The 27,836-nt window shown below is 40.7% G+C and overlaps 1 protein-coding gene across 1 annotated transcript; it reads right to left on the bottom strand.

The window, feature by feature from the left end:
• LOC309686327 (adapter SH3BGRL-like) lies at positions 1 to 27,836 on the bottom strand. Its single transcript, XM_082498954.1, has 7 exons — positions 27,542 to 27,836; positions 22,286 to 22,471; positions 15,724 to 15,804; positions 8,397 to 8,510; positions 3,824 to 3,853; positions 1,739 to 1,843; positions 1 to 507 (listed from the first exon to the last, which is right to left on the bottom strand). Exons 1-6 carry the CDS (start codon positions 27,584 to 27,586, stop codon positions 1,781 to 1,783), a joined length of 519 nt encoding a protein of 172 aa, XP_082355080.1. The 5' UTR covers positions 27,587 to 27,836; the 3' UTR covers positions 1 to 507; positions 1,739 to 1,780.

The raw sequence follows: 27,836 nt of genomic DNA, 5'->3' as shown, positions 1-27,836 counted from the left end.
TACGACATAAACCACATTTATTTAAACTGCTGTACAATGGAAATCCCAATCATTTTCAAAAGCCAGCTGAGGGAGAAGTGACGCACATAGCTTGTATACAGGAAGCCCCTTTGCAGTTTTCAGTGCTGAATGTCTTTTTTTCTGAATACGTCACTTGTGTGAGCGCAGTTACCTGCTGAGTGGCAGCAATGTGTTTGGCAGTATATAAACATGGAGAAAGACATGGTTCCTGCCCTGAGGAGCTTACAATCTAAAATGTGACATGGACAATACTACTCCAACATAGAACGATCAACTCAAATATCATCAGTCAGGTATAAGAAGACCCATTTTAACAAGCAATTGGAATACCAAATATATATATAAAGGCCACAGGTAGGACAGAGTGGTGTCTTTGTTCTGTTGTGTATTTATATGCTCAAAAGTCTACAGGCATGAAAGGTAGTGATGGTTTGCTTGAGAGAGTGATTTTATTTTCTTTGGTGGGGCTGCTCCAGCTTGCGCTTCCTGAACAAAAATAAGGAAAATTAGATTAGAACTTAGCACTCCTGTGATTTTACATGCCTGAACACTGGACACCACTGGGATTAACTCATTCCCATGCAACAGAGGAACCTAGACTTGTGAGAGGCAGCATGAAAGCAGTGATGGATTTTTTGTCCTATTGAGGAACTGGGTCTCCACATCAGCATACAGTTGGTGAAACCTACAGCAACTACCTCAGAGGCAGAGTTAGCTGGGAATCCCGCTAGTTCTACAAAGAGCATATCACAGTTTCTAGAATCAGGAGGGAGACCTGTCACCCAGGGGAATATCTGCTGGAAATTCCAACTTTCTTTCAGGTTAACAGTTTTCCCCTATTAAGTGATTGTCTGATCTTTATTTCTGTGCAGAGGAGAAGAGACAGTAGGAGGAAGAAGAAAACCTGAAAATTAAATTTGAAACCACGTGCTGACAAAACTTGAGCAATGCTGGATGCTCATACATGCATACAGGCACAAATTCTGCCTCACAGACACTTCCTGTTTTGAGGTTTTAAAGTCACATTTGGCCTAGTTTCTAAGGCAATCAGAGTAATTTTATGGTGTGTCGTATTTCTGGTCAGGCTCCTCTCCCTTCCCTAAAAATGTTTTTTTTGTAACATTTCAACCAAATTTCAGAGAGGGCTTCATTTGAGACATGAAGCTCCTGACAGCTTCAGTGAAATCAGTAGCTGAGTAAGAGAGGAGAGGGGCGAATTCTTATCCCAGACAAAAGAGAAGTTGCAATGAGTCTAACATTTAAGTGTATATATACTGACCGTTCCAGCAGTAGACACCTAGCGTGCTGCTCTTTGCATTGCTCACATTCAGGGGACACCGCAGAGAGCTAGGGGGTGCCACAGGAAGATGCTAAGGAAAATGCCCAAAGCCGATATCAGAAGCCTGGCAGGGAGGTGAAGGTTGTAAGAGCGACGGGGAATGGACCGAAGGGCCTGGCAGTGTTTGGTGAATATTAGGGATCACAGAGACAGCTGTGTAGAAAAGTCTGATTCATTAGTGCCACAGAAATGAGGAAAACTAAGAGTCCTTAAGGGCAATAGTTCTGACTAACCGTAATGTGCGTAATGCACAATACCTTTTTTGGGTTTGGTACGTTCTTTCCATTCTTATCATTGCATGTAACAACAATATGTACAAAATTTTCAAGTTTATGTTAAAGAACATTTAGAAACTGTGCTGGGTATCTTAACAGTTACCTGAAAACCTGTTCAAGAAAGAATGTGTCATAGGGAAGTCTACTAAGACTCTTCTTGCTCCTCCACCTCTTCCTCTTCTTCTCCCTTTTCCTGCTTTTCTTCTTCCTTTTTTATCGAAAGTAGTGGTAGTTATCATGTAGGAATTGAAGGAAAAATAAACAGTTTTGAAATGCGGACCTCTGCTTTTGCAACTGTTCTGTTTCCAGCACATGTAATATTATTTGACCTTACAAAAATAGAACAGAGAAGTAATGTATAGAGCTTTTACTCTTAACATGCCAGGGCTCTAGCTTTGTGGACTTAATAGGCAACCGCTGAAATATAAGAACCCTCTTCCCAGAGAGGTTAGAACACAGTACGTGGTTAAGCTGTAAACAGATGTTCGAGACAAAAATGAGAATATGAAATACATGTAAATAAGACAAAAAGTTTAGTATTTTTAATTACAAGCTTTCTTGGAGCAGTAAACAAGTCAAAATTCATGGCACATGAGCTAGACTCTTGAATAATCTAAAAATCATTCGGAGTCAGACAATACAGACTTATTTCTGTTTCAGAAGTTCTTATTTTTCTCTTTTATGTAAGAGAAATAGCACAATTTAAAGGCAATAGCTCTTCGCTTCAGTCAACCAAATGAACAGTTATCTGAAAGCTAGCATTTGTGACACAGACCGCAATCTGTATTATTGTCTTTTAAGAGCTAGTAACTGAAGCTTTAAAGTGTAGTCCTACTCTGAAAAACAACTGAAAATTGCATTGAAGGCTTCTCTGCTCCTTCTCTTCCAGCAAACTCTTCTTCAAAGGCACTCCTGTGTGCATATACAAGCTTTACCTCCAAATGTCGTACCTTCATATGCTACTTTGACTACAAAAATTATGGGAATTTCCTTCTGGGGTAATCAACCGATCAAAGAATAGATAATTAGTTTTCCGTCAGGACTGCAGGTAGCATATGAGCAGCACAGACCTTAGGTTTCTGGCTTAGACACATACTGTCTGCATGAAAGTCACATCTGAGTCGCTGAAGTAAAATCCTGCTTAAACACGTGCTTGGGAACGGACCTGTTGTAACCAGATTTCTGGTTTGAATCATTGCTTTTCAGGGAAAACCATTGCGCTAAGGGATCATTCCTGCAAAGCCAGAAACATAATACGAACGTCTGCACAGGTTAGCTGGATTAGAACTTCTTGTGCCAGAGGAATACTGTCTCTTTTGGCATCTTCCCCCAGGAAAGGTGCCTTTCATTAGCACTCTTTGAAATAGGGCCAAGCAAGCCCACAGACATCTTTCAGATATTACAACTTCAGTTCAAAATCCAAGTTAATTACTTGTTACAGAAAAAAAAAATGGGTATTTTATTTGCTCGAAGCGTTAGTTAGTGGTGCCAGGGTGCACTAACCAGCCTTAATGGCCCTCGCCAGCCTCACCAGGAGCCCCCACACTTTGCCTGTGGGCCCAGGAGCTCCATTTCAGCTGCCAGGTCCACAATGCATAACTGACGGTGGGCACGTGTAAGTAAGTCTACAACTGTATACAAGCATGTATTGCAGTTTGGAAGTGGGAAGATGTGAACGTGTCCTCTTATTAATTGCAGGTCTGTAGTGGAAAATAGCCTAATCATTAGTTTTACCGGGAACACTGAATAAATATTCAAGGCATAACCCTGCAACGCTGAGCAAAGCAGAAAGGTGTGTAAGGATCTGCACCTGGGTCTTACAAATTCTGTCAAGGAAAATATTTTCTTTACAGGCAGAACTGCCTAAATTGTCAAAATTTCCCACTTTCCCACTCACATCACTGAAAACGCAATCAGTATGGTATCAGTTAGCAACTGTTAAAGGTATAGTTGTCTTGAGAGTCCTTAGCAAATTTTATTAAAGAATCTGTGAAAGACAATTTCTCTTCCATTTACAGATTTTAATGATTAAAGGCCTTTGTTCCCAAACAATAAGACTATGATATGACCAATAATTATCTCTAGCATGAATACGAATTTACTAACTTTTGAATGAAGCAATGAGACTGAAAAGGAATTAAATGCACACAAACAAAAGATGAAAGCAAAATGTCCAAATATACTATACCCCTGATGCTGCATGTTCTTCCTTGCTTTCCTAGATAAGAGATACAAAAGAAAATGTTTAAAAGACCGACCAAAGAAAGAATATCAGAGGTCATACAGGCAAAACACAGCAGAAACTAAACACTGAATTTAGGAAAATTATGTGGAATTCAGTGGTTTTATTTTGAGATAATGTCCTCCAGATTAACTCACAAAGCACATTTAAGCTAAGCTTTTACTTTGAAAAGGGCATACAAAATCATTAAATTCAGCTCCCTTTTTCTCAGTTACTTCCAATCAAATCTGCTTCATCAACAAGCAAAGCATTAGAGCTGGGGTTTTCTTTGCTTTTTCAGGTGGGTTTGGTTTTGGGTTTTTTTTTTGGTAATCAGCTGGCCTGCAAAATGAAAGTTAAATCAGAATTATACAGAGTCTTATCTATGTTATATATCATCACTCGGAATCTGGCTTGCAATTCTGTTAACTGTTGTAGGCTGGAACAGATGCCTTGGCTCAACAGTACTGGGGAATAAGAAATAATATAAGTTGGATTTAGACTGTAGATAGAGCAAAATTGATGAAGAGAAGAGAGATAAAAGAGAAAAAATATAAATGTACAGTGAATAGAATTTAATTTTAGATACCAAGCTGGTTATTGGAGAGAAGAGCTAATCTTACACAAAATCCCAAAGAGAAAGGGCAAATGGAATAGTACCATGCAGAAGGCACGAGCGGTTGATATGAGTTTGCATAGAATGAGTTGAGATAAGGAAGTGAGCTGCAGTACCAGGGTTTATATATGACCTGGGGAATTGTTGAGACAGAATACAGACTTGCATTATAATATGATTTTTGAACATGTTTCTAAAATAATTCTGCCCTGAAGTGACCCTAATCTGTACTGCAAACTGATTTAACTGGGACACCATTTAAAAAAATATTCTAACCCCCAAGCTAAAATCTAAGGTTAAACTCAGATAGTAAGAATAAGGAAAAATTATTACCATCACATCCAATGACCAGAAGAGCCCTTGCTGTGCCACGTGCATAGGAGGTCACAGTCTTTTCCTCAAAAATCTCAGAAACCAAGGAACAGACAACACAAGAAAAAGGGAAACTATATCTGAACAAAATGGTTCCTCAGCCTTCTCCATCAGAGGACGGGGGTTAGGTATGAAAAAAAAGGATCAGGAAGAAGTCCAGGATAAGCTTAATGAGGGGATTAGGGAAGGAAACTATGCAACAGGTTTACGGTGAAAAAAAAAATAATAATCTAAAGAAATCCTAGTGCAGCTGTCCCTTGCTGACCCAAGCTGAAAGCTGTTCCTGTTCCTTACTACTGGTTCTGTGTAAGAGAATTTCTATTTCGACATCTGCTCCAGACTTTCCTGGGTGCTTTTGTGAATGAAGGCTTGAAGGTGCTGAAGCCTAAGTAGTCTAACGTGAGGTGTGTGAAGAACAACCTGTCACACTGTGCACTTATTCCTGCCGCTTTCAGGGGGCAGCTGCTGACTCAAGAGTTCTGTTTTTCAGAGTGTTGGGGTCTCTTGTTGGTTTCCTCAGAGCCATACCAGCCTGAGATAAAAAGCTGGATCTTCTGGACTCCTGCATCTCCCAGCAAGGGCAGCAGAAGTAGTAGGGGAGGGCCGCAGCCTCCACATTGACCATCAGCTGCCATTCCTGCTACTGTGGCATTGGAGGAGCCTTCTGAAATCTGGGACCCTCCACGCAGCTCCACAATTGAGACAGTCACAGCTTATTTTGTTACCTGTCTTATACTCATTGGCAAAGACTGAGGTATCTTTACCTCATCAAGAGTCTTCTAGAATTTTTCTATAGCACTGGCATTTCTCCTGCAAAGTCACTGGAGAACAGCCAGCTGGGTTACACCCTGCATGAAATAGTCATTTTTAAGCTTGTTTGAAACCGAGTGCTAAATAGGCCAAAATGCCAATACTTGATTCCCACTGGTATATTAATTCAGAAGCAGAACATAAAACTGTGATGTTGAAATTATGGCGGTTTGATTTGAGGATTCGTCAAAAGAGTAAGTCGTTACTCCAAAAGGGACCTGAGTACTGTTCACAAGATGCAACTGTTTGGCTGCAAAACACAGCGGGCTGCTGATAAAAAGGTCACCCTTTCAGAAGTCAGTATACAGAGACCAGCTCTTAATAAGCTAGAAGAAAAAAAAGACATGGGTGGGGAGAGCACACAGAAAACATTTGTTCAGTGCGGTCAAGCAGTCAAAAAAGATGTGCTGGGTTGTAGAATGAGAGGAAGAGAGGGCAATACTGAAAATACTGTGCTGATACTACATGTATCCTTTAGGACCTAACATCCAGCGGAGATACTCCAATGGCAATCTGACAGTCTTTAAATGTATTTAACTTAATAAAACCCTAGCCAGGTAAGGAATGTTATTCTAGCTTTCTTTTATAAGGATAAAATGAGATACAGAGACAAAAGGCAGAATTCATCTCACTGTAGCTGCCTCAAAGTTATTCTTCTCATCTAAACTCATCCTCTGTGTGCTGTCTGTAGTGAAAGAGAATACCAGAATTTCTACAGATGATTCATGCTATCCCAACAGAAGTGATAATTGGGATGAACTGTGGCAAGGCGGACAGATGCCACGTCCCTGAAGTGATTTGTCCTAGATGACATGGTAAGTGGGTGGTGGAACAGGATGAAAAATGGGTTTTGTGTGTCCCTGGCAGGAGCTCCTGGTACCTTGCTACCTGCAGTGGTGAGTACCCTCTCTAAAAACGAGCGAGCCAGGAACAGAAACAGTGCTTTTTTAATTCCTCTAGGAGCTAATATATACCTGGCATGATGAAGGTGGGTAGCAGAGTTGGACGATTTCAGGAAACTTTTCCTCCTCCTTATGTAAGAACATTTCGACACTGCCAAGACTGTGCAGGTGAAAGGGGAGGATTTGTAAGACTAACCACATTTTATGCCCTCGTGACCACAGAAAGATCTGTTCAAACACACTATCTTGCCTGGTGCCCTCTCCTCTGCCACTCCCCTCCTTGTAAAACTGACGGAGAATATATTTTCCATTTACAGTTCCAATCCATTCGGTGAGAAACGGAGCAAGGTGCTTGTTGTATAGGAGTGGTATTGCATTATGTCATTACAAAACCTCTCATACACAGCTGCTTCACACATTTGCAGACATGTTCCAGCATTCTGTTCTCATTTGAAAAACATTAGAGTAGACTGCCAGCCAGAATGGCGAGTAACCTAATCCAGCCAGGGGATGTACTGCAGTTTTATGCTGAGCTTCTCTTAAGAGCCAAGGAAAAAGGTATTCGATGGCACTCGCGTGCCAGCTGAAATTCATAGAGACATGAAAAGTGCTTGGATATAATTTAAAGAGAAATTTCAGTTCCCATTGAGGACTGTCTCTCCTCATCACCATTTTGAAATTTTAAGTGAGACTTCCCAGTACCTGAGACTTGTGGTTCTGTAAAAGAGTGCTTTTCCAGCCTAACAATGACTGGTACAGTCATTGTTAAAAAGGGTAATGGGGAAAGGCTTACTGAGGGGTGCTTCTTCTGGAAAAACATTGCAGCTAGATGGCAAGAAAAAAAAAAAAACAACAAACCCACAAAACACATTTGTTTCGGTCTTTAGTGAAAGAGATGATGCATTTGTGACAGATATTCCACAGGGACTATCTCCAAACCGCAAAGAAACCCATCAAGTGTAAGTGCTTGATCCAGCAGTAGGCCTGCCTCTTTGGGAAGAGCGTCACCTGACACTGCAACATCAAAATAAGCCCATCCTAAAATGCCAAACTGCCAGAGCAGCAGGAGAAAGAAAGCAGCTGGATCCCTATCTCCAGACACAGGACCCATTTCTGCTTAGTCTCTACTGGGTCTAGAACCTGGCCAGTAACATGAACACCTCACTGAGGAAAACACCAGCACACAACAGAATGGTCCCTTTTTGCGGGATTCATCTACCTTTCAACCACAAGTACTTTACTGATGTTAGCTAACTGCAGGATATTACACCAGGGAATTGAAGGAACTCAGATGGCTCCATGTGACTGTAACATCAGACCGTGATGCAGGCAGAAACAGTAACAACAGTCTCCAATTCTGCACTGCCCAGGAGTTTCTGCATGGCCTGGAGAAGACACTGTCAGATCTGGCTTGCTGCAACAGCAGTGGATGCTGGTAGATGACAACAAACATTAACAACTAGATTTACGAGCACTGCAGATGCTGGCCATTGATAGCAGCAAATTTTTCCACACAGATAGGACTCAGATGTCTAGTCCTAAATTATTCTCCATAACTAGAGTCTGGTTCCAAATGAGCATTAAAAAAAAAGCTTATGGTAACAAGTAGAAAAAGGAAACTGATAAATAAAGACAACTGCTGTTATTCAAGATTTAGAGCAAAGTGTCCTGGAGTTTTATCTAGGTTTTGTATCACAACGATGTCGAAGAAAAGGCAAGCAGGACCACTCTGCAATCAGTCTTCCACCCTGAAGCACACTAACAGGGCCCGTGGGTTTATGTTTCATACACTTAGGACAGGTAAAGCCCTCATACCACAAAGGGGAAAAGCAAAAATTACCTGTTGATCTTCTGATGGTGACTGAGCAGACTGAGCCTCTTCATGAGCTCCTTCCTCTGCCTTATCTTCCGTGTGTGCCTCAGTTTCATCCGTAGCATCAGACTTTTCAGTCTCCTGGCAGCAAAGGAGAAGTGACTGTTAGCTTCAGGGCATATAACCAAAAAAATTAATTTCTATAAAACTCTTGACTTTACAGTTTTGGGAGGTGTTTTTCTAATTTTGCTTCAGGACTCAAATGAAAATATACCCTTCTGGACATTTTCCCAAGAAAGGAACACTTGTTGGCATGTTGCTCTGTTGGTAAAGCCATGGAGTTTGTGTGGGGAAAACATGAATTCAAGCACTTCTTCCTCTTCAGAGCATAGTAGATTCTTTAACTTTAACTGTGGAAAGTTTAATAGAAACCAATGCTCACCCTGATGACATTCTAGCTTCAGAAAAAAAGCCTTTTTCACCAGCAGGCATTCCAATTAAACTTTATCAAGAAGCCAGAGAAAAACAGAAGTAATAAAGGATTTCATATATAGTCTCTTAACTTCCTTGCTTAAAATCACCAGGAAAGTGTTCTTCTATTCACACACCGATCTCTCAAATCTATTTATTCCAGCACCATGAACAAGCACCTCCTAGAAGGCTCTTTAAGTCCTGTTGTACTTTCAGCTAGGTAGCTGTGAAAGGTCACACTGGATCACACACTGTGTCAGATAAAAGGAGACCTGTCTGGCCTTGAGTGGAACAGCAGAAATAAGATAAAATGCAATAACATGAAGTGTGAAGTCACGTTATTTGGGACAGGCAGTTCTGGGACAGAGATCAGAAACAGATGTTTCTACTGCACTCTGGGAGCTTGCTAGCTGATGATCATCAAAGAAGAAAAAGATGAATGTATTTAAACAATTGCAGAATAACTGAGCCACAAATGTGATGCGATAGTGAACAAGGTAATAAATGCGATCCTCAGATGTACGAGGTGAGGTCTAGTTGGTGCAGCTGAGAGCGAATATTAATGTCATTGTATAAGGCCAAGGCGAAACCTCCTCTGGATCGCTCTGCACCGTTCCAGGCACTCAGGCTCAAGAAAGGGAGATTCAGACTGGAACAGGTGCAGAGGGGGGCTACAGGAATATTTGAGGGAGTGGAGAGAGCCTGTCTTATGAAAGGGTGACAAAAAAAGCTTCATTACTTTAATCTATTGAAAGTAATGCTGTGAGGGGATATGATGGCTCTCTAAAAATAGATCAGAGTAAACATCAGGGAGGGATAGGATAAGGAAGAGCACTGAGGTAGATGCAAAATGAGTACAAACCGGCTGTAAATAAAAATTCTAATTATCAGCAGTGTGAAATTTTGGAAGAGCTTTCTAGTAGAAAAGCAGAGGCAAAGGACTTAATTCATTAAAAGGGAATTTGACCACTTCTGAGAGGTGTCTCTGGTGTGGTTGGCTCCAGCAACAAAGAACTGGGCTCCGGGGAGATCCTGTCCTGTGTCATCCTAAAGTCCTACGAGCAGCACGTCCCTGAGAGAAGACGAGCTCCTTTCTCACACCTGTGACCAAGCCCTTACAATGCATCCACCTGGTTGGTTTTGGGTTTTCTGCTTTTCCATATTTTCATTTGTCTCTACAGTTAAATAAAAGCCCCAAGTCATAATCCCCTGTTTTTTAAGCTTCGCAAGTCCTCCTCCAGTGTCCTCATCATACATGGTTTTTTCAGCCAGTGTACTTAGCCAGTAGAAGTGTGACACTAGCACAGCTATCTGGCTTTTAGCCCCACAGCAGACTTGGGAAAGTGCTGACTTAGGGATCTTTGTCCCATGATGTGGTGTGCGGTATAGGACATGCCCTCCTGCTGAGGTGCTCTGCTGGATGGGGACAAAAATGATAGAAAGGAGGTTAGGAACGTTTAGAAGCAGATTATCATGACAGAGGGAAGATGGACAAAATACTTCTGCAGTTTCATCTTTTTCCTGAAAATTCACTGTCTGTAAGATTTGGTGCCCTTTTGGCAATTTTCTCCTGAATCATGGAAAATACGTTTTATATGTAAGGAGCTTGCAATGAAAAGAGAGTAGGCACATAGGCTCACAAGTTCCTCTTTTTCTCTGCCCAGAAAAACAACAGCAGCAAAAAAAAAAAAAAAAAAACCCTATCAGCAGCAGCGAGCATTGCCCTCCCTGCAGCCCTTCCCGGCTCTGCACTGCCCCTGCCCTTCTGGCAGCCAAAAAGCCTTTCCAGGGCTGCACGGTGAACTGGAGCAGGAGGCTGATCAAGATTAAAGCTTTAAAAAGAAAAACATTTCTGTATCTCGCACAGTTTGCGCACTCCGTTACACAGCTGCATGAACGTTTTTGCCAGCACGTGGGGGATGCTTGGGGAGAGGAATGAGCAGCTGGGAGTAAGCAGAAGGAGCCAGAGGAAGGAGGAAGAAGAAAAGACTACTTTTTCTGGAAATATTGTCTCATTTCAAGTACACATGAAACTGTGGTCTCAGTGCACTCTGATGCTGGTGGCATAGTTATTAAAAACAGATCTACAGACACATTTGTTCGGCTTAATTTATCTTTTCCTTTTCCCCCACAAGCTAAAACAATATTAAAAGATTAAAATACGTAGTAACACAGACATATAATTAAATTCTCTTGTGCAACATTGTGTTAATACATTTTTTTTCTTAAGCAAATAACTTCCTTACAGATATTTTCTTTGTAGTACTTCCTAAGATGAAAAGGACAGTGTTAATGAAAACTAAATTGGTTAGATATTTATTTTCAGCTTGTATGTTAACATTTCATTTTAAAATCTATGATGTACTCAATATTTTTGGCAGACACATAAAATCCATAAAGACTGAAGATGGCATCTAATTAAAATGAACCTATTGTGTAAAACTATCTCAGATGAATCATATACTTACTCAGAGCATAAGGCAAAAAAAAAAAAAAGTTTAAAAAGTTGTAACTGAAAGAACTAAACTGTAGAAGCAGTGTGTTATCAGCCAGAACACATGCACATGCACACACACATACAGAGTTCTTGTTAATTATATGGGGAACTGTGATGTTTAGAAATCTTCATTATACTAGCTCTCCATAGAAACACAACATTTAATTTTTAAGTCATTTAAAATGAAGCACTACTTATAAAGATTCCCTGACAGGTCATTTTCTCTTTAAATCAAATGCACGTACTGTAAATTTGTAATTCAAAGCAGTCTTAGTAGAAGTCTTCTTCAACTAAAAGACTAAAGCTCAAGTGTCTACGGATTTGGGGATATCAAGATTATGGATATTAAGACCAAGAATACTAAGATTAAGGATTTAAGTAAATACAAGATTTGAAAACAGACCCTCAGCTCAAGTAAATCAGCTTCACTGAGTTCACAGGATAATTGCAAACTTAAATGATCTGGCTACAAGCTGCCAGCTCTCTGGGCTTCTGGGAAACGGAAGCAGCATTCCACATCAGTTAATAAAGTTCTCAAAAAAACTGGTTGTCCCTGAAAATAAAAAGCAATTAATTACCTGTATTCAAACATTGCTAAGATACTCAGAAGGTGAAGTAATACAGCATACCGTTTGTCAGTTTAAGTAACAGGCATCTCATTGACAAAACAATTCACCTGTGCCATTTTAGAAAACAAGCAGTGCAGCTGGAGTTTTTAATGGGCTGTTCACACATTACCGGTATTTCAGAGCGTTTTCAAGAATATTGAGAACAGTCTCAGTCTAAGCATAAAAGTGATGGGGGCTTTAAAAAGAAACATACCCAACTTTGGGGGCAGCTGAGACAAACCACCTGACCCCAGACATACAAACTACATTGATTATAGCTCAAATGTACACATGTATACAATCGGCACATCAGTGTTCATGCCACTAATCCAAGATTAAATGGGATCATTCAGAAATCTGCCACTAACTTGAGTGATCTTTGGGTCAGGCATAAAGCACAGCTGTCCTTTAAATCTCAGCCTGCCATGAAACATGTTTAGAAGTTAGAAGTATTCTAGACCAGCTATTCCTTGAGGTGAGCAGGTATTTCATATTAATAAACTAAAGAACTTATTAACACAAACACTATGCCTGCTTTTCTCTTAGGCACATTAAACTGTGCTACTCATCCTCGTTAAATGATGCTTTAGAAAACACGATAACTAGTGTGATGCGGAGACAACAGGAGAGAGAGGATGATGTGAGCTAATTGATGCTTTCTGAAGTACCAAAAATGTGTATCGATTTCCTGTAATGTCACTGAATTTTATGGCCACGTAGCACCCTTTAAGGATAAAAATGTACTTGGTGCATAGGAAAAAAGTGTGAAGATCTTTGCCTGACTCCCACCGTGATCTAAGCAAATAGTTAGCATTTAGTGCTTTGGCTTTTCCACCAAGTCTGCAGAAGTTTCCATCTGTCATCCAGGTATCTAAATGCTTCATTGTATTGGATCCAGAAACACGGTGATGGACACAGCAACTGGCCTTTTGTACAGCGGTACCTGACCAGAACCCTTAGCAGAGGGGTGAACATGGCTGGCTGCAGGGTGGGGTAGGCGCCTACTCAGGGAGCTGCCCCCAGCCTGTTTTCCAGCCAGTCTGGTTAACTTTGATGTCCATTTGCTATTTCCTACTGAAACAATCACAGCTTTTCTTGTAAGTAAGAAGGCACTTAAATAAATAAATAAAGACTATGTGCTGCAGATCTTCTTTGCGTGTGTCTTAGAGTCAATCTGCACCTTGGTGACAACTTTGATGTGTCCTAGACATATCAGACTCACCCTGTAAGTGTAGATCAGCCTGCACATTAGGCTCTGGCACTATCACAGCTCCAATACCTAGCAGTTAACAGTTCCATGTAAACACTGGACAAGTCGGTCTGGTGGTAAGTTGTAGCCACCTAAGACAGAGAGAAGTCATGGCTACAAAAATGAGAATCTGCAGAACTGAAACATGTTATTTTGCACTCAGCAGGCTGACGTGGCGATGAATTTAACTACAAATATTTTGTTGGGAAGTTATAATCTGTTGAGAGAATAGCAAAAATTTCCTCTGCTTGCTCTAGAAAATAGGCTCAAAACAGTCCTGCGTCAGTATCCTAGTAGACTATGCTGTGAAATAGCATCATGGTCATTAAAGAGCTTCTCTACTGCTGGTGCAATGTGAGACAAAAGACGGATGGAACAGGAAAGAGAATCTTCCGAAGCAAGAGTACAAAATGTGTATCAGCTTCATATTAGTCTTTGTAATGTCTCAGTGAGGTAAAAACCCATAGAAAGCAAATGCTTACTGACTGTTTTGTGTGTTTAGATGCATCGTAGACTGCTTCTTTTATAAATTATCATCATATTCCAGAAAAAAAAAAAAAAAAAACAACAAAAAAACCCCAACAATTATTTAAGAAGGTATTAGTAGGAAACCCTGTCATATGTGTCATCATCATCATCTCTTCCACACCTGACTTATTATTCCAGATTCATGCTGTTGGAAATCAATGTCACAAGCCATCCATTGTACTTCATGCTAAGGTTGAACTGACAGCCTAATGAAAAGAAAGCAGAAGCAGTGCAGCAAGGTTATTTGTATGACAAAGCACAGCCATACCGTCGTGCAGTGAAGATGCTGAGAAACACTTCTCCAATAAATGCTAAAATGCTTGTATATGTCTCTCTCAAATTCAGGAACAGATTCTAAAAGGGAAACAATGTAAATATACTTCCACCTTTTACATGGATTTTTTACAAAAACTCTTACTTATTTCCACTCTCTAGCCTGAAACAATCACTACCACCAATGCAGCAGTTAATCAGCGTAAACCATACGTGCTTGCAATCAGTAGCACTAACACTTATCTGCCCAGCAGAACATACTGAACATATTATTTTCAACATTTACAAAGTTGTCACAAAGTAGAAACTGTAATAGCCTCTGCCCACCGAAGTGAATGAATGAATTCTAAAAAAATTGTTACTTTGCTTCATAGACACATTATCTATAAGAACCTTGCATGAAGGAGCAGATAATAAATGAAGTGGCAAGATGGAAAAATGCAATTTTCTTTATCTCAGTGATTCTCCACGTATCTTTTATAATGATTATAATATGTAATACCTGCAGTCCTTTAAGCCTTTCGTGGCTTTGTGGATGTTAATTAAATGAATTCTCACAAGACCCTTGTGAGGTAGGCAAGTAATTTTTATTTCCCTTGGTGGGAGATGGCACAGCTAAAGCAGAAAGTTTAAATCACTTGCTCCTTATCATACAGGGACTCAGTGTCAAAGACATTTATAGCAACTGTGGCTCTCCCCTGGGTATCTCTTCATCTGTAGCTTTCAAAGCACTTAGCAAAGGCTCATTTTTCCCTCTGCTTTTACAGAAGAGGAAAACCAGAGACATTTACAACAGTGTTTCACCCAAAGTTGCTACACAGTTGACAGCAGAGTTGGACCTTCCGAAAGCAGATCTCATGCTCCAGGGCAGCTCTTCAGCCAGGTCACCACAATGCTGCAGGGTTCCCTGCTATCACTCTGGCTCATCGCTCTCTTGATTCATTTCTTTTGTTGAATTAGCCACATTAAAGCTGGCAACATTTGATTATCATCTAACATGATCTTATGATAAGAGAGCTCTAATGATCTCAGTTATAAAACTTCTAATTAGAAGAAGACTCTGTTAAAGATAAAACACATTGCTTTCTGTAAAAAGAAACACAAAAAAGAAAAAAAAAAAAAAACAAATAAACACCTTTTTGTTTTGCCAGAAATATATTAGAACATTGTCAAAATACAGTGGATGGAGAACAACAGGTAGACTTGCCGAAGGGACTTCACAAAGTCCTGGGTGAGACGTTATCTCCCCAAGGCAGAGGGAGGGAACCCTATGGTGCTAGTCTGCGTGTAGGCATAGAGGATGGAACAGGTCCACACCCCAGTCCCACTGTTGGTGGCCAGTACAAACCCTGTTTGCCCAAGGTTTGATGCAGTCAGAGGGAAGTGAAGGTGTCTTGTAATTAACACAACCTATACATTGCATTAGGAAATTCTGCATCATTGAAAAGCTGAAGATGACGAAATATTGCTTTGTGTCAACAGCAACATAAAAATTCATCAGCTGGAAGCATGGTAACAAGCCTCCAGTGAAAAAAGGGAAGATAAGTATTTTCTGATATTTACTGAAGCAGCCTTTTTTTTTTTTTTTTGCCTTAAGAACACTTTGATGTACCAGCATCTAATGTAATGCTTGTCACTGTCCCTTATTTGACATGCTGAGTCAGTGCCTATCTTCATCTTTTAATAAAATCAAATAAATGGCCCCCGTGGAAGGACAGCAGTGCATACCTTTGTGCCCGGAGGAGGAGCAAGACCCAGGAACGAATAAATAATATTTTCTTCTTTAGCAGAGAAAAAGGATTCAAAATCCTAAAAAAGGAACAAACAAACAAGAATTGGTAACAAAAATCAAACAAAAAGCACGGAGGAAGAGACTAGAGCAGGCAAATCTTTCTTATATTGATGAGAATGACTATGCATTTGTACAAGAGCCTGCATTATCTAAGCCCCAGGAATAAAACTCTGATAAAGGGAGTTTCACACTGGCTGGCAAAATGAACAAATGGGCAAATCTCTCCAGAGACTTACACTTTAATTATATCACATCTATGTCAGAATCAGATAAAATTAAGTGTCTCATTTTAATGTGCCTCAACTGTACCCACCAAAGCAAAGCTATTCCCATTTAAATGTTAAAATAAAACTTGCTGTGAGTAAGAACACAAAATAAGCCCTCAAAACCCTGGACAGCTTTATGGCAAACAAAAGGCAACAGTCAACATAATAGCATGAGTGAAATGATAATGAGGAAACTGTTTGTTTTAAAGAAAGGCGCTCTGGTTAGAAAATGCAGTTACTTTTCAGACAAACTTAGCAAAGGACCATGTTGTTCCCTCTGACATATATCTACCAGCCAAAATGTGAACTGAAGTTATAAATCATTATGTTAAATGCCCAGTTTCTCTTCAGTGCTAATATAACTGAAAAGACGAGAGGGACGGCTGCTATCCCACCACCTAGAACTTGCATGGTCCTTACTGTGTTCACCTGTACAACTTTCCCATCAGTTAAGGAAGCCCCGCTACCACCAGTTTGTTACTGGGAAGTTCACAACTCGCATCTTACACAGGTAAAAATCAACATGTATTTAAGATCTCAACAGAAACTCTGGGCGTAAGTGGCTGGCCCACAATCACACAGCAGCTCTGTGTAGGACAGGGAACCGAACGCGCATGTCTGCTGAGTCCCAGACTACTGCCTTGACCGTGTTATCATCCTCCTTCTCATCCCAAATAACTCCAAAAATAGAAGCCTGTAAATAATAAGGTGCTGACTCATCCTTGAGACTTGTTTGTAAAGCTGGGTTAGGACCTGAGTTTTTTTACTGGGCTGTTTTAGTATTTCCAGAGAATAAATTATTGGCCAAGGCTAATCCTAGATAAAGGCTGGAGTGGATGGTTTAGAAGTCACCTTAATGTCAACAAGGCTGGAATCAATGACATTTCAGTCCAGTTTGGAAGAGGCAACATAGCTTAACAGACAGGATAAACGACAGCCCATTTCACTGATTTATCTAAGGGACAGATGAGCTTTCACACAGACCTAGCTACAGGCAGTGGGAACTGCCCGATCTGGGAGAAGCCCCAGAGCACATTTGCCCTGACCAGGCAGGTGACCTACTGCTGCTCCAGACCACCCATTTCGCAAACCATCTCTTTGCTGTTTTCATGTTGTTGTGGGTTCTCCTCCTTATCTAACCCAAGTCTGCCCTAAGTATTTAAGAAAGCCAGTGTCTGAAGTCTACCCATAAACTTAGGAGCAATACAGCAAACAAGAACACGAGGATTTTCTGCGATTCGAAGGGCGGGGATTTGACATGGCCCTTTGACAGGCCGTACGAACACAGGAAACCTGTGTCCTCCTGCATACCATATACTCATAAAACAGCCTAAGCAAACTATGGTACAACATGTCAATAGCTGGGAAACAAAGAGAAGAATAGAACAAGGAAGGGTCATGAAGTGGAGTTGATATTTCATATGCCTTGTTAGTTGCTTTCCCGAGGAAAAGCAGCAGTTGGCAAGTGTACTAAAAATCTCCAGAGACACAAAAGCCTTGTAGATAACCAAATCTGAGGGCACAAGCAAGATGTATGAATGACCAGATGAACTCCCTATCAGAAGAGGATGCAATCTTCTATCATATCAAGTACTCCTTCGCAACTGGTAGTACACAATGACATCTCACAGTAAATGTGGTATCTCACAATAAATGGAAGGTCACTTGACCTTGCTTACACTGAGGAGCAAGCTATTATGCATTTAGCATGGGGTAAAAGCATGACTGCAGTGATCATGGAATAGTTTTTGTATTGCGTATTTGCACTCTTACTTTCCTAATGGCGATTTGTTCGCATCTCCATTCACTGAATGACCAAAGATAACTGTTCCCAAGGCAGGTAGTAAGAAAAATGAGCAGTAACAATTTATTTCAGGTAAGCAATAATATTATATCTGTATGAGAAGACATAAATGGTGTAGGCAGAGGGTAGCAGTGTCATTTGTCTTTGGGACTAGTCTTTGAAAAATACAGTGAAACATATTTAGAAAAAAAAAGACTCCGTGAGGTTTTCTTTCTGATGTGAGTGCATATGCACATACACACTCTATGCTATCATCCCTTGTATGACCACTGCGGAAAGGCCAGACAGCCAAACAGCAAACTCCAATTGGACATCAGTGGAAAGTTCTTCCCCACATGAGTAGTACGGCACCAGGTCAGAGTGGACAGAGAAGGCATGGAAACAGCATCCTTGGAGGCTTTTGAAACCCAGACAGCCAAAGCCCCGAGCCACATAAGCTAACTTTAAAGGTACCCCTGCTTTAGTACAGAGTACAGACCTCCAGAGATCCCTATGATTTCCATATATTTGACTTCAGCAGTTATATGAAACATCAAATAAAAGTCTTACCTAATAATTCAGAGATTCTTTAAAAAAAAAAAAAAAAGCACAACAAAAAACCCCACGTACATGTGTATTTTATTCTATGGATTTCAATTTACAGAGAAAAGCATAGGTTTCAGCTTACAGAGGAAACCAGAAGTTTTCATTCCGTTTCCTTCCTAGTTTTCTAGGGTTTTTCTGTTAAGCAAAAGCAAAGACAAGAGCAACAGAGTGCTCAATATATTTAGAAAGTGACACAGATGCAGACGTCTGTCTAGACATGAGCAAAGAAGTAGCTTAAGAAAAAGATCAAATAAGAACATAATTGCCAACACTGATGGATTAGAATGGATACTTGAAATTGGTGCTATAGCCAGACATACAAAATGAATCCATTTCTAATCTGTTTCTTCAAGTGGCAATACTAAATATCTGAAAGAAAAATAAGATTCAAGCTATTTACAAGACAGTCTTAAGCTTCTCTGACCTCGCAGAAAAGCTGCTCACAGCTGCTGTATTTTCATAACTGCATCCGTAAGAAACCTCCATTTGACAGTACAAGTTAAGAGGTGAAGCAGCTCTTCAGGGTCAGTCAGAAGATGCAGATACTCTTACGTATCTGAAAAGCAGATTAGCAACAGGACTGCATTTACGTGCTCATTATGTCATTCTATTCCAGCACAAAAAGAAGGCCTCCTCACCTGTCCCCAGTATCCCCTCTTTCCTTACCCCCACACCCAAAATTTCACTGAACTGCAGAAGACGGGATTGGAGATCTCAGAGGACCATTTCTCCAAGGCAGGAACCACTACACTATTCCTGATAGGTGTTTCTCCAATCCATTGGTAATGACCTTAATTGAGATAATGAGACAACCTCCTGAAAACTACGTATTTTTTTTTCTGATGTCTGACTTAAGCTTTCTTTCTTGCATTTTTTGCTCAGTACATCTTGTCCCACCTCCAGTGGGTGTGAAGCAGAATATATTTCACAAAATCCTAGAACCACAGGATAATTCAGGTGGGAGGAGACCTCAGGACACCATCTAGTCCAGCTTCCTGCTCAAAGCAGGGCCAATACTGAATTCAGACCAATAATTAATTCCTTTTTGCTGCAGCCCTTAAAATATTTGAAGGTTGTCATGTCTCCCTCCAAATCCCTCTTTCTCAGGGTGAGGAAGGAAATCTTTTAGCTTGAATTTTCATGTCCCAAGGCCAGTGGTCCCAGGTCAGCCTGCTGCTAATGTGTATACACACACGCGTGTGTGAATGGGAACCAAAAATACAGAACAATCGATAGGAAGGGAAGCAAATGAAAAGATCGATCTTAGAAAGGAGAATGAGCAGAAATGAAATGCAACAAGTTTGACCTAAAACCAAAGGACCACCTGGGAATGAGGAAAGAAAAAAATTAGTAGGAAGGAGAAGAATAAAAAGAAAATGTCTCACACAAAAAAAAAAAAAAGACGTGTAAAGAGCTTGACTTGTTTAGCATAGCAAAATGAAGATTAAGAGAGGATATCATTCCCATTTACAAATGCATTGGACTTGAGCTGTCTAAGCTAAAAGGGTGACTTTAGCATACCAGAAAATGGGTATAAACTGGCTGCATATACCCAGGCTACAAATTTGAAGGCTTCTAGATGCCACAACACTGAGGCCCTTGAAGACTGTACTAACAAGAGCAACATATTTTAAAGGGACTTTCATGAATTCAGGATACTGGACCGGTGTCCATGACTCAGACAGACCTTTGCAATTCTCAGCCCTGTTTTTAATAACGTGGCTGAGGAAAAAGGAAGTAGGACACAGGGGAATAGTTAAGGTATACCATGTAAACCTTAAACAGCGTGAAACAGTTCTGGATTTCAGAACGTTGCGTCTGTTGGACCTGCACAAGTCATGCAATGAAGTAGAATCCAAACCCCCAGCTTTATATTCTAGACATGTTGCAGAAAACATCATGTCACTTGGAGGAATTTTGCAAAAGTCTGCCAGCCCCTGGCCATGTTCTCAACCAGCCCACATAATCCCACTTCACACTCACTGTGCAGCTCCCTTAAGGCACCTTCCCCCACTGATATGGATCTTCTTACCTTATTCATTTAGAAATAATGATGCTATCAATTAATCTTTGTTATGCACCCATTGGGATCATTAGCTATAAGCTTTGAGAGCTGTGTATATTAGAATTCTGGATACTTTCGGACTAATTGTAAACTTGATTTAGTTTTTAAATCAATCGCTGCAACTGCTTTCTGGACCCCTTTCCACATGGAAGTGTCTTTGCAAAGGACTCTTTCTTAACTTAAATTTATTTGTATAATATTATTATATTATTATTTATTTGTATATAAGTTGTATATTATTTGGCTTCCTGAAATAGCTTCAGACATGGAGTAAAAACTGTACGTTTATCATTGACTGGCAAGGCTGACCAGCTGCAACACGTTGTAAGGCAATTACTCTCCAGGGAATATCAGAAATATTTATTGCAACATTGGCTGCCACAAAATCCAGGGTAAGATATATCAAATTATACTTTTTATTGGTGCAGACTGGATGTTGGAATGCACACAAACTCTAACCTACCAAGTTCTCTTTTTTAAGATACCTATGAGAAAATGAGGAAACAATTGCACTCTGTTATTCATACTAGAAACTTTTGCTCTCAGAGCACTGAAGTTAATTCTGAAAACTTAGTGGCATGTAAATCCCTTCTCTCTCAAAACAACCTTTGCAGTAGTTCACACTGGATTTGTGGAGTAATTTAAAACTGGGCTCACTATGTGATCTGCGTTTCAGAGTACTTTGCAAGTTCATTTCAGCGATCGTATCAGAGTACTTTCCAGACTACATATTTCCACCCAGACTACGAGAAAAAACTGTCTCAGAGATCTCTTTTGATTCACAATCCTAATATTCATGCTGGTACAGTATTAACTACCACTGATTTGAACAAACTCTCTCAAGAGAAGTAACCTGTTACACGCATATATGAAAATGTAAAAGCATCTGATGAGCGTTACAATTTCTCTTATGAAGAGTTGGATATTTATTGAATAAGCAATATAATTTCAGTAATTCAAACCACCTACTAGAACTATTCCGGTCAACTACAATTTCTAATTATTTGTATAATATAATGGAAAAGAAAGATTCCTGTACACAGCCCCTGGTGCCTCAGACATCTACTTGACTTCCTAGCAGCCCAGATGAGTCTGTGTCAAACAAACAAAAAATCAACACCCACCACGCACAACAAACTGAAAGAAGCAAAGTACAATACAGCCAGAGATGGTAGATCAGCCTTGCTACGAACCCCACTAAGTCTTGAGTAGCTCAGTATTGTCAAACCACACAATTGGGCGTTTAGTACTCCAAGCGAAGCTGAGCTGTCCTCATAGTCTACATTTGGTTATCCTGAGATACTGTGTGAAGAAGCCATAGTATCCCCTAGACAGTACTGCCTTTGGTCTTCAGGAGCTGAAGTGAGAGTGCAGGCAGAGAGCCAACAGCAGGACAACTTGTGAGTGAGCTGCACAGCAGGAGGCAGGAGAATGCGGGAGGAAAACGCAGACCTCCTCGCAGGTGGCAAACTCCACATCTTGCAGTGAGCTCAGGGTCCTGCGTAGGCTCTGGGTCTGCAGGAGCTAATCCATACAGTCTGTTAAGCAGAGTTGCCCTAGTCAGTTTTCCCTCTGTGTGTATTTTTCTCTTAAAAAGGAATAATCTTTTGTTTCATTGCTTTTCTGTGCCTAAAAATTGCTTTCTAAGAATTGTTCTTTCAAAGTGAATCTCAAGTTGTCTTAAGGAGTTTGTTTGACACTTCCTACTCATGGAAAAAGAGTCACCTTCTATGAAAGAAGACTCTCTGAAGGTATTTAAATTTCCAAACAGCTCTTACCCCACAGTACCGCTCCTCGTTGAAGATCTGTGGAGGGAGGGGAATTCCATTCTGAGGCTTTTTTTCACCTGGGACATTTTCTCTCATCCATTTCCTGTTGTCTTCATCACCTGCTATGTCCATTTGCTGAAAGTCAATCTTGTTGGCCTCCAAAAAGCCCACTACTTCTTGCTGTTTCTTTTTGATCTGGTTAGGAAAGAGGAAAAACAAAATTCCTCCTTTAAAAAGAAAATTGTTTTCTAAAAGCAATTGCTATTAGAGGAAAACTAATGCAAGTATGTCACATATTGGACCCACTACTCCAGCAGCCCCCACACTTTTTGAAACTGAGATTCAACACGGCTTCTCAGCACCTAGAGCACTGTCATTACTTGCCCTCCCAGCTTCTTTCTTTCCTCCCTGGAAGCAGTGACACCTCCATCTAAAAAACAATGCTCAGAGGGAAGCCTCTTACTCTGTTACAGAATCACAGAACGGTCAGGGTTGGAAGGCACCTCTGGAGATCATCTAGTCCAACCCCCCTGCCAGAGCAGGGTCACCTACAGCAGGTTGCACAGGACGGCATCCAGGCGGGTTTTGAATGTCTCCAGAGTGGGAGACTCCACAACTTCTCTGGGCAGCCCGTTCCAGTGCTCTGCCGCCCTCAAAGGAAAGAAGTTCCTCCTCATGTTAAGACGAAACTTCCTATGTTCAAGTTTGTGCCCCGTTACCTCTTGTTCCCAGATTTGTGAGCATGGTGTACAGATACCTAAGCTAATTCTACCTAAAGTAAGCACAGGTCTGAGAATGTACACATTCTCGTCGACATGTAACGGTCTCCTTTTTCCTACTCATTACATGCTGTACATTTTTATGACAACAACAGAGGTTTATGGTGAGCTAAAAAAAAAGTACATCCCTTTGAATGCAAACACTAATCCAAAGTGTTCAAAAGCCATGCAGCTGACAGATCTCAAAGGTGCTTATTTATATTCTTATTTTTACTTTTCAGCAGAGGTAATTTTCTTAATGGCTATTTAGCTGCACAGTTATTTGCAGAACACATTCAGACGGCAGAAAGGTTTGCTTGAGGGACACTTCACTGGAGGAAGTGGCAGGATAATGTTTGTATAAATGGTTAATAAAATCTGCATGAGCCAGTACTAAGAGTTTCACCACATGCTCTGAAAGCCAGTGTACTCAAGTGCTGTCAGCTGCAATTTCAGCCTCAGTTTGTCTCTTTGGACACAGGCACTGAAGTAGATATGGCTCCTAGAATAGCTAGTGCCCCAAAGGGATAGTGCCTCTCAGGAGATAATGGAAACTGAGATAGAGATTCTGTATTACCTTACTTATGGCTGTAGCTATAACTTTTAGAATTAAACCTGGATAAACAATTTTTCCTCAGCTTGAGGTTCATAACACACAGGAGGCTCAGACAGCACCAGGACTGAAAGCAAAAATGAGGAGAGGGTTGTATGAAAAATGAATGCTGAGGAAAAATATAAAGTTACACGCAATTATGCCTGCATAAGGAAAAGGCACGATGTTTCTCATTATGATAACAACAACAGACTATGCAGAAGATGCAATATGTCTTAAGGCTTACAAGTACTAGGGTTTAGGCAGAGCAAAAGACTTGGGACACACGCTAATTATGAAACCATAAGGCAAGACTCTGCTGTGGCTGGCACGAGGTAGCTGGGCAACCAAAAGAATCTCTCCAGCAAACAGCACCCATAGAGGGAAATATTACAGGACGTAACAACACAGAGGACATACAAAGGTTTTCCCAGAATGGATGAGATTGCAGGAGCTTGTTTGTGCCCTCGTTTGTGTCTGATGGCATGGGAAGAATTCAGACTACTTGGGCATAGATGCCCTGAAAAGTGGTGGTGAGCAGGGTATTATTTCATCAATGTCATTTTCCTTCTCAACAAACCTTAAGTTCCACCATCCCTAGCTGCTAGTCCCTTAAAATAAGAAAAAACTGTTTTAAATAAATATTATCTAGCTAGAGTGTAAGAGTTACAGATAATATTAGCTTCACCTGATGCATAATTAGATATTATCGTCTATATCCTCACAATTCAGAGCATTTGTCTTTACCAGCTGCCCATGGCAGAGGCAAACAGTACACAGTCAACAACTTACAGCAAGAGGAACATTAATGCTGGTAGGCAGAGTTGCTGCAGCTTCTGATTCTAACACCACATGGACAACCTATTCCAGATGATTATTCTTTTTTATCACACTCTAGCCTCTCATTTGTCTTGAAATTGATTTGAAATTTGAGCTTAGGTTTATGTATGGCTAGATTCACCGATGACGAACCCCTGCCCTGTATTTTAGAGGACATAATTCAAATAGTCTACATTTTCATCAGTCTTTCTGAGACCTACAGATTTGAAGGGGGGCAAGTTCATAAAATGTCACCAAAACCACTGGGAATAAAAGGATTTTAGAGGTGCTGTAACCATGAGCACCAGTAAGCAAGAGTTTGGAAGACTTCCTCTGTGTAAGACATGAATCCCCTTTCTCCCGTGGTTCATGGTACCTTAGAACCTTGCAGGATATTACCCATTTCTAAGCATCTCTGTGGCTAGTAACAACATTTTTTTTTCCTGCTTGCTTCAAGCCAAGCATTTAGTGCTTTTTAGTGCTATAAATAAGCGTCTCCACTTCTGCTTGCCTTAACGAATAGTTCAGTATCAGCTAAGTTTGGAGCAGAAAGATAATAAAGCTAAAGTTATTTAAAATAAATTTCTGAATCATTGAGGGGAAAAATACAGACTGCAGATTTGCTCTAGAGCCACAGTGAATTATATCATTCAAGCATCTGATCCAGAGCACAAGAATGTTACTGGGTTCACTGCATTCACTTTTAAAACATATTTATTAACGTGATAACCAGCTGCAATTAGTAGTGTGACTGTGTAGTACATAGAATAGAATCATTTTTCATTCTTTACCAATGATCCTCTGCTGATTTACACCAGAGGAGGCCGGGCCCATCTTCTTTTGAAATTCAAAATGAACACCATGCGTTTGATGGAGATCAGCCACATTGAAGACAGCACCAGTGCTTCCAGGACAATTTAGACTTCCAATTTAAGCTCTTCATGGATTAAATTCATTCTTCTCACGAAAAGCTGTACTAGGCTGATATAAAATTTGTTTTTAATAGGATTTTAGTGATATATTGGGGTTTGCACTGGCTGCTTGCATGAGTGAGTTTTATTTTATATAGACCAAAACTCATTAAAGGTTCATTGAAAGGATACCTTCCATCCATTTTAATCAGTAAATGTGGAAAGCTACTCCAGCTGAACATTGTGTTTACTTGGCATTGCAATTATATATCAGTAATCTGAACACATGCTGCCTTCTGAGATTGCTACAGCTATACATACACCCAACGCTCCAGAAAGGAGGAAATACAGAGGCGGTGTAAAGATACCATACCCTTCCTTCCAGGATGTGTCTGGGATCTCACTAACAGCTTTTGTGGGCTGCTAACATACAGTGGAGATTGGCATTAATAAGCTTAAAACCTATTACAGTTCACTGGCATTAGCTATCTTTCTTAGCAGCAATAAACCACAGTAGCAATGCTTAAGAGCTCAAAAAGGCTGGATACAGCTTGCCTGTTGCTCAGTGTAGCGCATACACAGTCCAAGAGGAAAGGAGTTAGCTATAGCGGCTAGCTGGGAGGAGATACAAGGAATGTGTATAGCAGAGGAAAGATCTTGGTTCAGCTAGTGCTAAATATATGATATGCTTAGTTTTAATTGCATAAGTGATCTCTGAATGTCAGTGTTTAACCAAAGCAGTCATACAACTGCCTTGCCGAACTACAGACCCAGTCCCATAGCGGGAGTGGGAACAGTTCGTGCCTGAGGCACGCAAGATGATGATGGCCCCAACACACACGCATACTGAGTGTCTGCACTGGGATTTCAGTCGCAGTCACAATGTTCCCCAGAAAATGGATGAGTGGCAAAGGAAGTACAGACGACTCTTCTTTGGTCAACCAAAGGAGACCAAAACAGGAGACCAAACAGGAGCAAAAAGACCGCCAATGCACAGCGTACGGCAATTTGTAAAGCTACTTGGGCAGTAACTTGGGCAGCCAAATTACAAATTACCAAACCTGCAGTTTCCAACACCCTGGTCTTTTTTCCCCTTGCACCTGAGGTTTCTTCAAAAAAAAAAAAAAAGGAATGCTAAAATGTCAATAGTAAATTTAGACTGTCAGGCTTAGCGATAGGCTGGCGAGAAAAGTTGATGAGAGAACTGCAAACTTCCTCAGCTGTATTCCAATTTCAATTTTAGTGAATGAACCCTGGTTCATTTTCTGGAGATGATGGCCCCATGGACACAGGGTGTTTCTTGGAGCTTTTCAACTCTGGAAGCTTCTTAAAGACACAGAGCTGGCGTCAGAGAGACAGAGATGTAGTTACAGCTATGTGCAAGCACCAGGCAGCTTGTTTAGCTATGTCACTGGGAGTGAGTGACTGCCAAAGGAAAGCTGCAATCTGAGCTGATCTGGGAACTGGATATAAAAGGAAACAGTCCTTTCCCGGTTCCCACCTCCCACGGACTTCCAAGCTCCCTACTATTCACATGCCCTTCCCTTCAGCTGATACGCTATGCTGACAGCTACAGCAGATCTCAATACTGAAAATCATCAGTATAGCATTTCAAAAGACACACACACACAAAATAAGGGGAAAAAAAAACGAAAAAAAAAAAAAAAGAAACAAGGGGGGGGGGGGGAAATAGGGAAAGAGAGGGGGATGTAGAAGAATTCTTTTCTGCGTAACTTTATTCAGCTTATTTTGGCTCCAAGCTCTTTCTTAGACAGAGTTCCCCTTTCACAGGAGCAGTGTCCTAAAGTCTCTTTTAAAAACAAATACATCAATTTCTACTGTAATACATCAATTTCTACCTTAGATTTTATGCAAATGCAATATCCACTTTTTCCTTCTTCAGTGAATATATACTGCACGTATTTTTTCACACAGAAGTAAATCTATTAAGTGACAGATAATATGTAAATATTATACCTGTAGTAAAACCTCGCATACAAGCAAGCCTGTATTAATAGGAATTCTCTACGTCTTGAGTAGCTTTCAAGAATAAGGTGCGCAATGCAGACTAGAAGAAATCCAGCGTTTTGTTCTCCATGCAAATTCAGGTTGTCCTGGGATCTTCTAGGCTGATTTACCAACCTGATCCCAGCAGAAAGAGAAGTATGTTAAATGAGACACCTACCGCTGTAGACCCCGAAGATGTGGCTACAAAGACTTTGATCACCATGTTGACAGTGATGAAAACGAATCAGCAGAGTGCGCCTGCTATCCACAAGTCACCACAGTCCCAAGAGGAATCCAAGCGTTCAGCAGCTCCTGGGCTAACCTGGTCCTTAATGGATGTGCCCCCCAGCAATCCAGCAGCTTTGGCCTCTCCCCGGAGTCCCGGGTTTTCCCACGCCATTGGCTCTTAGGTATTTCGGGACAAGGGGCCAGTAGAGGATTGGTTAGTAAGAGGAGCCATAGCAAGGGGTTTG

This window comes from Vanellus vanellus, assembly GCF_965231255.1.
Source record: "Vanellus vanellus genome assembly, chromosome: 1".
Lineage (NCBI taxonomy): Eukaryota > Metazoa > Chordata > Aves > Charadriiformes > Charadriidae > Vanellus > Vanellus vanellus.
Note: the sequence above shows the minus strand (reverse complement) of the source record. Positions and strands in the feature narration are given on the sequence as shown.

Excerpts from the sequence above, each read along its gene's own strand:
- LOC309686327 (XM_082498954.1), bottom strand. The coding sequence starts at position 27,586 with ATGGTGATCAAAGTCTTTGTAGCCACATCTTCGGGGTCTACAGCG. Across the intron at positions 15,805-22,285 it reads ACGAGGAGCGGTACTGTGGG|GATTTTGAATCCTTTTTCTC; the intron begins GTAAGAGCTGTT and ends TTCCTTTTTTAG. Across the intron at positions 1,844-3,823 it reads AAGAACATGCAGCATCAGGG|GAAGAAGAAAAGCAGGAAAA; the intron begins GTATAGTATATT and ends TCGATAAAAAAG.